The sequence below is a fragment of the Chenopodium album genome, chromosome 7, assembly GCF_948465745.1.
Source record: "Chenopodium album chromosome 7, dcCheAlbu1.1, whole genome shotgun sequence".
In the NCBI taxonomy this organism is placed as follows: Eukaryota; Viridiplantae; Streptophyta; class Magnoliopsida; order Caryophyllales; family Amaranthaceae; genus Chenopodium; species Chenopodium album.
In genome coordinates, this window is record NC_137840.1 from 23,366,532 (window position 1) to 23,374,317 (window position 7,786).

Sequence of the window (7,786 nt, forward strand, 5' to 3'; positions counted from 1 at the left end):
AATAATATTTTTCCATACCATTAGCCTTTGCAGCTTAACTTTAGTATCACTTTCACACATATCACAGATATGTGACTAAATATCCTACCTTTAGGAACCCTTTGTCATGAAGTCTTAGCATAACGTTAAAGCATGCCTTGTCATATCAAAATCACTCATCATTTCAAAGTATGAAGTACTTAGCCTCTGTGCCTAAATTACCTAAATACTTTCACTAGTGGAAAAAAGGATATCCGTAACGGGCATAAATAGCCTATCCGTAACGGGCAACAGGTGTAACGTATGCCACCGTTACGGATAGGCAAAGTTATTTGTAACGGGCAGCGCCTTACAAATAACCCCTTATTTGTAACGGACAAGTACAATGCCCGTTACGAATAACCACTTATTTGTAACAGACATTTCACCTGTCCGTTACAAATAAGTAGTTATTTGTAACAGGCATTTATGCTGCCCGTTACAAATAATATCTTAAAAAGGCAAAATTTTAGGGATATTTGTAACAGGCTACAAATACCCCTATTTTTTTTTATCTATTCACCATTTATAAAATAACTATAATAACATATATCAAATCCAATTTTAGATATTATCAAACACCATATCAAATTTTACATATTATCAAACACTAAATCAAATTTTACATCTCAATAATATTGTAAAAAAAAAAAAAAAAAAAAAAAAAAAAAAAAAAAAAAAAAGTAAATAAAGAGAAGCAGCATCATCTAAACAAAAGCAGCATCCAAGAGAAGTAATCGCAGCTCCAACTACAACTACAACCATAACCATAACCAGTGTCAGTTAGATTTATCCCTTCAGTAATTACTTAAGACATATGGGCTGATGCTTAATTATCTGCTAATTGTTGTCTGTTGTGTACTTGCGTTAACCCAAGTAGGTACTTAGCACTACTTACTCTTGTATCTTTAAAACACATTCTCTCAACTTTACCTCACCTTTCTTGCTTTTTAAATCTTCATAACCTTCAGATACAAGAATGCAGTTAGTTTCTGATGATAAGAATGTATGTGCTAATCTGCAAATCATAATTTCATAATTTCAAAATCTAAAAGAGAAAAGAAACCAAAAAATAAATAAAAAGATATCACAATCATTTATAACACCCCAAGAATTCAAAAGAGAAACAGGTGTAGAGACATTAATGTCCGGTTTCTTATGAGGCCATCCCTACAAGAGAAATTCTCACATGTGAGAGGCAATCCCATTATAACCTTTTCCAAAAAACAGGAAACCTCGGCTTAATAAAGCACCCCATTTTCTCAGATAAAGACAATCACGATAGTGTGAGCCTAAAATCACCAAAGGGATCTCCATTTATTGAGATTCTAGCAACATACTGATTTTTTTTAAAAAAAAAAAGTACTTTAAAAAAAAATGACAGTATATCTCACCCATTAGCTTTAATTTCATTAAAAAAAAAAGTTTTAACCACTACCTAAGTCAAAGTAATTCAGCATACTACATACTTAATTCTTGTAGATATCACTGTTATGAGCCAAGGAATTATACAAAGTCACATACAATCATATTATGGCCTGCTTTTTCAAAAACAGAATTAGCAAAAGTTGATTCTCTCTATCAATCTTTATTTTTTATTGTATTTTATCCTTCATTCTATGGCTCCAGGTGTGATTGAATCAAATAAAAGGTTGAGTGAGGATCATGGAATCTACCTTCTGCTGGAAACTATTCAGAGTCTGCTTTACAGTTTCAAGAGATGACTAGTTCAGATGTTGTTCCCTTCTTTCCTCAGTAAGCTTTTTGAGAACGGCAACACTTGCCTCCACATTATCCAGGCATACTTTGTCCTGCAAAAATGAGCACGAAAATCAAGTAAGCCATAAAAGATGGAATGCCAATATAACCTGTCAAAGAATTGAATGCTTCTATAGCTAGCTCAGGCTAAAAAAGCATGAAAACAATTACCTTCTGCGGCTGCTAAAATTGCAAATCCAATTATCTGCTGTGAAACTTGTTTCATTGCTTTGCTTCCAGGCGCACCAGCAAGAGCAACTTCTTTCAGGACCGGATAGACAGCCTCAAATCTTTCAGTTGCCTGCAAAGAATCCCCATACAACTATTAGATACATATTCAATAAAAGGTCATGAATATTAATCTCTATGAATTACAAACCTTTACTCTGGCGGATGACACAGGGAAAGTGGCCCGCACAAGGCTCTCAAACTCAGTTAGAGGGATTAGACGTTCTCCTTTCCTAACAGCTCCGTTAACCAAGATGGAATGGGCCTTTGGGGAAGCCAAAATTCTGCAATCAAGTACATTATATTACAAACGTACAATACATTAAACACAAATGATTTACTGTATCAAAAATATGCAACTATTTCAAACCTTTCAACTAACTGCAAAATCAGATTCCTACAAAGTGGATTGCTAGTGGATTTGCTGTTGAGCAATAGCAACAGGTTATGAGCCTATGCTGAAATATACTCATGCAAACTCAATTCAACCACAAAGATAAAATCATCACTAGTCCCCGGCATATACTTCAAGTGTCCGAAAAAATCTCTCAGTTGGCAATATTCACAAAGAAACATGACAACTAATAGAAATCTCCCAACACTCAATTTAACTAGTGAAACAACATTGCACAAGACCACATGCATAAACATCACATGCAACAAAAATTATAGTACTATAGTTCTTAGACCCTGAATTTCAACAGTGAAAGAAACAAATTTTGACAACACCACAAACATTTAACATCACATGCAAGTAAATATAACTCCAAGAAAACTACTAGCTAACTATCATGTCCTTTATGAAAGCATTAAACAATTTAATCTCAAGTTACCAACCACACTAAGCAAACAACCCAAAGGCAAAGAAACCGAGGAAAAGTACGAAAGTTTGAAAAATACCATCATATTTGATTCCAACAAACCCGTTTCAGATTAGGTCAACAAACGATGGGATGAATACCATTTCGATGAAGTAATATCTGCCAAACATGACTAATCAATTAATTTTGGTAATACTGCAAATGAATCTCGCCAGGTGAAGTTACATTTAAAAGATCTCAGCATAAAAAACATCATAACTAGATCAAAACTAAACCCGAATTTAGCAGAAAATACTGAATAGTACAGCACATAGCATGATCATGTCAATGAATACAAGGCCAAATCTAAACATAAACAATACCTTCTGTAAACAGCCTTTAAACCTTTCCAATCTACAATGTTACAGAGCTTTAGACCCCGAGAGAGAACCAATCCACTCAGTTCGCAAACAATCTTCAAAAAATTTGCAATTTCTCGTCAAATAAACAAACATATGAAACTAAATTATGCAAAAATATAAGTATAACCAGCAAAATTATTGAAATTGCACCTTTGTTCGTTCCTTCTGAGCATAAGGTGAATACCATTTCGTCAACCTCACTTTCCCTTGTCGATTAATAAGAACGACGAACTGAATCCAGAAATCGCATTCCAACATTTATATTAAAACGACACCAAACCCAATTTTTAGCAAAATATATCGATCAATAAATTCTCATATCCGTAAAATTAGGTTAAAATCGATCAACTACAACTCAAAAATCAGCATTTTTCTAGCAAAACTACATTTTACAAAGTAATGATTACAATTCCGCAAAAATTGAAGAACACGATCAAGATCAAAAGTAAATCGAGAAATTAGGGCAAAACAACTACTAATTATTAAGACTACTACAAAAAAGGGCAAAAAGACCCGTTAAAATATGCATAAGAGACCTCATTTAGATGGGTCTCTATCTATAAAGAGACCCCTCATTAGAAGGGGTTTGTTTAGTAGAACAACGAGACCCGTTGTTAGAGATAAGGGGTCTATTAGGTAAGGTATGAAATTGATAGGAAAAAATTGCTTTTCATATGTACTACGATTCACATTTGAAATTTGAAAGCATTTGAAATTCGTATTTTTATGTTGAATTCAAATTGGCGAAAAATTTGTAAAGTAAATTCTAGAGTTCTAAGACCAAACAAAATAGCATTGCACTAAATAGAATTCATGATATACAATCTAAATAAACAAAAAAAGTAAATGAAACGATAAAAAAAAATAAAATTATTTGACTTTACTGAAAATTATTTTAAATATAATTACATCAATATGTAGCTTGGGTACTCCATTACTATTTTCGAGTGAGATTTCTGTGTAACATATGCAAATCTGACAAAAAAAAAAAAAAGAATCAATATAATTGAAAATAAACCAAATAATTAATAAATAAAATGAGTGATGCACAATTAATAAATCCCTACCATCAGGCCACAATAAATCAGCATCATAGTTTTCAAGTTCATATGAAGTGCTATATAGTATATAGTCCATTTATATATGTAAATGATATATATGGAAAAGGTGTGACTTGTGCTTAATCAATCACCTAACCAAGATACGGCAAATCATAGTACAAATCCACTGCTTCCGCAAGCTTAGACCACCAGCTTAGCCTTAACTTTTAAACAATCATAGCAAACAAATTTGCACGCTATTAAAGGAATTATACAAAAAATATAAGAATAATTTAACAAAAAAGCAAATTAAAATGCATAATCACTTACTCCACTTTATCAAGGTTCGGCCCAATAGTTTTTCCCATCTTATTGAAACTTTCTATATCAAATAATAAGACCAAATGAAGTTTAATAAAATAAAATAAAATAAAATAAATTATAATCCAAAGAAGGGGAATAGAGAAATTTCATAAGAAGGTTATGAGTTTAATAACGAAACTAGATTAGGTCCCGTGCCATGCACGGTAATTTTTAAATTAATAATGAATTTTTCTAGAATATTATATGGAGTAAAGAATTCATTATAAAAGACCCTATAATTAATTATAAAAAAAGAGCCTATTAGCCAGATATCTATTTTTAAAACGCATTTGACAATATGTATATTATTATATATTTTATTTCATAAAAATTGGTTTAATTTTCTTGTTATCAACCAAATGGATTTCTTAAAATGTTGTACATTACACTATGTAGTCACTATGTATGTCACAAATTATGTAAAAAACTTGATTTTTTTTTCTCTTAAATTTATAGTTGTTAATATTTATTTGTAGAAGGATACATCAAATCTTTTATTTTATCTATTTTTTAATATTTGAAATTCAAATTACTCTCTTAGAGATTTTTAACATATATTTAACAATTAAATAAAAATAATATAATTATTGTTGTAATCATGGCACAATTATGTTAAAAATCTGATTTACTATTTTATTTTTTTTTTATTTACATGGAAAGACATATCAAATCTCTTATTTATATATTATTTTGCTATCTTTTTATTTATGTATTACGTATAAGATTTGTCAAATCTTTTCTTTATGTATTATTTTGCTATTTTTTTTGTTGATGTATAAGATTTGTTTATTAAAGATTATTTTTTAAAAAATAAATAAATAAAACCTAAAGGACACACCAGAAAATGACACGTGGCATTGTTGGTGTGTCTTTTAGTATATACTAGTTTTGTGTTCCAGCGGTGCCCGGGTAGTTTATGGACTTTTAAGATAAAATTATACTATTATAATTCAATTTGATTGAAAATAGAAATCTAAATTAACTTTTTTTGCTACAAAGTCAATCTATATTTATCCAACGTGGTACGATAATTGGCGAAAAATTAAAACGCTAAATGATGTTGTCTTATGGCATAGTTTTAAATTTATTATTTGGTATTTTATAGAAGAAAAAACTCTAAACTAATAATCTTATTCTAAAATTCTATCCTAATTTGATTGAAAATAGAATTCTTACCTAAATTTTTTTATCTTATTAAATTTATTCAAGGTGACGCGACACTTGACGGTTTATTTATCAAGTCTATTTAAATTTATCTAAGGTGGCGCGACACTTGGCGAATAGTTGGAATGCCAAGTGTCGCTATTTCGAGACCTGCTAAAAGTTTAGCTTTATATATTAGTTATATGATTATTGATTAGTGATGATTTTAACATATATTTAACAATTAAATAAAAATAATATAATTATTGTTGTAATTATGGCACAATTACGTTAAAAATCTGATTTACTATTTTTTTTTTATTTACATGGAAAGACATATCAAATCTCTTATTTATATATTATTTTGCTATCTATGTACTGTGTATAAGAGTTGTCAAATCTTTTCTTTATGTATTATTTTGCTATTTTTTTTTTTGTTGATGTATAAGATTTGTTTACTAAAGATTAATAAATAAATAAAACCTAAAGACATACAAAAAAAATGACACGTGTTATTGTCGGTGTATTTTTTAGTATATATTATTGATTGATTATTGATGATTATTGATAAATGGATAGTGATTAGCGAAAAAAAAATTAAAAGTATAATTTATTCATTTTAAAAAAAAAAAATGAAATCCTAGATCTAATCTATCCAAATTAATCTTCACAATTCAGAAGCTAATCTAATTTCTAACTCAAAACAACAAAATTGCAATTAGAACAAATTGGATATGAATTCAGTTTACAAATTAGCAATTGACAAAAAAAAAAAAAAAAGAAAAGAAAAACCGAACCTCTGAATAATTGAAGAAGAAATTTGAACTATAGCCGTTGTTGTTGTTATGTACCGCTGCCGCTTGAATCGGTATTGACACAATTGTAGTTGTTATGATAGAATTATGAGGATGATTTCAATAAATCACTACATGGGGCTTTAGAGAAGAAGGGCGGTGATAAAGGGGTTTTTTCCACTAAGAAAGAAGGGCGGTGATAATTTGATAAATGCTCACCAAAGGGAGTAAAGGAAAATGGCTTAAATCAACAACCCACAAGTACTACGTATTAAAGTAGGCAAGAAAAAGTAGGTAAGAGACCCGTTCAGTCTGACACCGAGTTAGTTATCTATCTATTATTTTTTTGCCTAACAAAAGTAGTGGACCCTAGCTGATATAAGAGACCCGTTTGGTTAAGTAGAAGGTCTCTTATTTCTCCTCTAACTAAAGTGGTGGGGCCTATTACACATAAGAGACCCGTTATCTTTAATATTAGATCTTTTATATCAAACAGACCTCTTATCAAGAAACCGGGTCTTTTATTAGGGGTTATTTTGCCAAATTTTGTACTTTTTGTAATCACAATTCGACAAAAAGTTACAGAAAAATTGAGCAATCTTTCAATGAGGAAGCATGAAAAACAACAGAAAAATACACCAATTTGAAGATCAAAATAGTTTCTAAGTTTTGATTCTATAAATCAATCACAGAGAAATAGATCGAATTAATCAATTCAAAAGTATAAAAATCGCTTGAAAAAGAATGAGAGAAGAAGAACAAGTCCCATTTTCCCAGAAGATGGAAGCAGCGGTTGAACGAGGAAGAAGAGGAAAGAGAAGCAAGTGTTCGGAGGTGGTAATTGGCAAATGTGCATTCGGGTCACAAATCTGATCTTTCTCAATTCAATTGAATTGGGATCCTAAATTTTAATGATTTGGGTTAGTTCATGGCATCGTTTGTGAGTCATTGTCTAAAGAGAGAACCTTCTAGAGAGTAGAGCGGATGGCAGGAGCATCAGGAAGACCCATGGATGCTAAACTCTTGATTTCTTTGATGTAGATGACCTTTTTTTTACAGTTTCAACAAATTCAAGAAATTAGGTTAGGTTAGGAGTTGTTGGTGATGAATTCAATTGAATTGAAGAATAAAAATAGAGAGAGAGAAACCTCGAGTGAGAGCTGAGCATGGCGAGAGATTTCCTCGGGAGAAGGAGAAGGAGAAGGAGTAGTTGAGGAAGT

General features: G+C 30.7%; 1 protein-coding gene across 4 annotated transcripts; it reads right to left on the reverse strand.

Annotated features, from left to right (window-relative positions):
• Positions 1-643: 643 nt before the first annotated feature.
• LOC145638962 (AP-1 complex subunit sigma-1-like) lies at positions 644-7,055 on the reverse strand. 4 transcript variants are annotated; one of them, XM_081690042.1, is made up of 9 exons: positions 6,570-7,055; positions 4,597-4,648; positions 4,136-4,485; positions 3,377-3,457; positions 3,188-3,279; positions 2,156-2,288; positions 1,948-2,077; positions 1,695-1,829; positions 676-983 (listed from the first exon to the last, which is right to left on the reverse strand). In XM_081690042.1, exons 3-8 carry the CDS (start codon positions 4,361-4,363, stop codon positions 1,810-1,812), a joined length of 684 nt encoding a protein of 227 aa, XP_081546168.1. In that variant the 5' UTR covers positions 4,364-4,485; positions 4,597-4,648; positions 6,570-7,055; the 3' UTR covers positions 676-983; positions 1,695-1,809. The 4 variants fall into 4 exon arrangements, with proteins under 4 accessions (XP_081546169.1, XP_081546168.1, XP_081546167.1 ...); XM_081690041.1 differs by having other exon boundaries at positions 4,136-4,490; XM_081690044.1 differs by having other exon boundaries at positions 4,136-4,201; positions 4,294-4,648.
• Between the last annotated feature and the right edge of the window lie 731 nt (positions 7,056-7,786).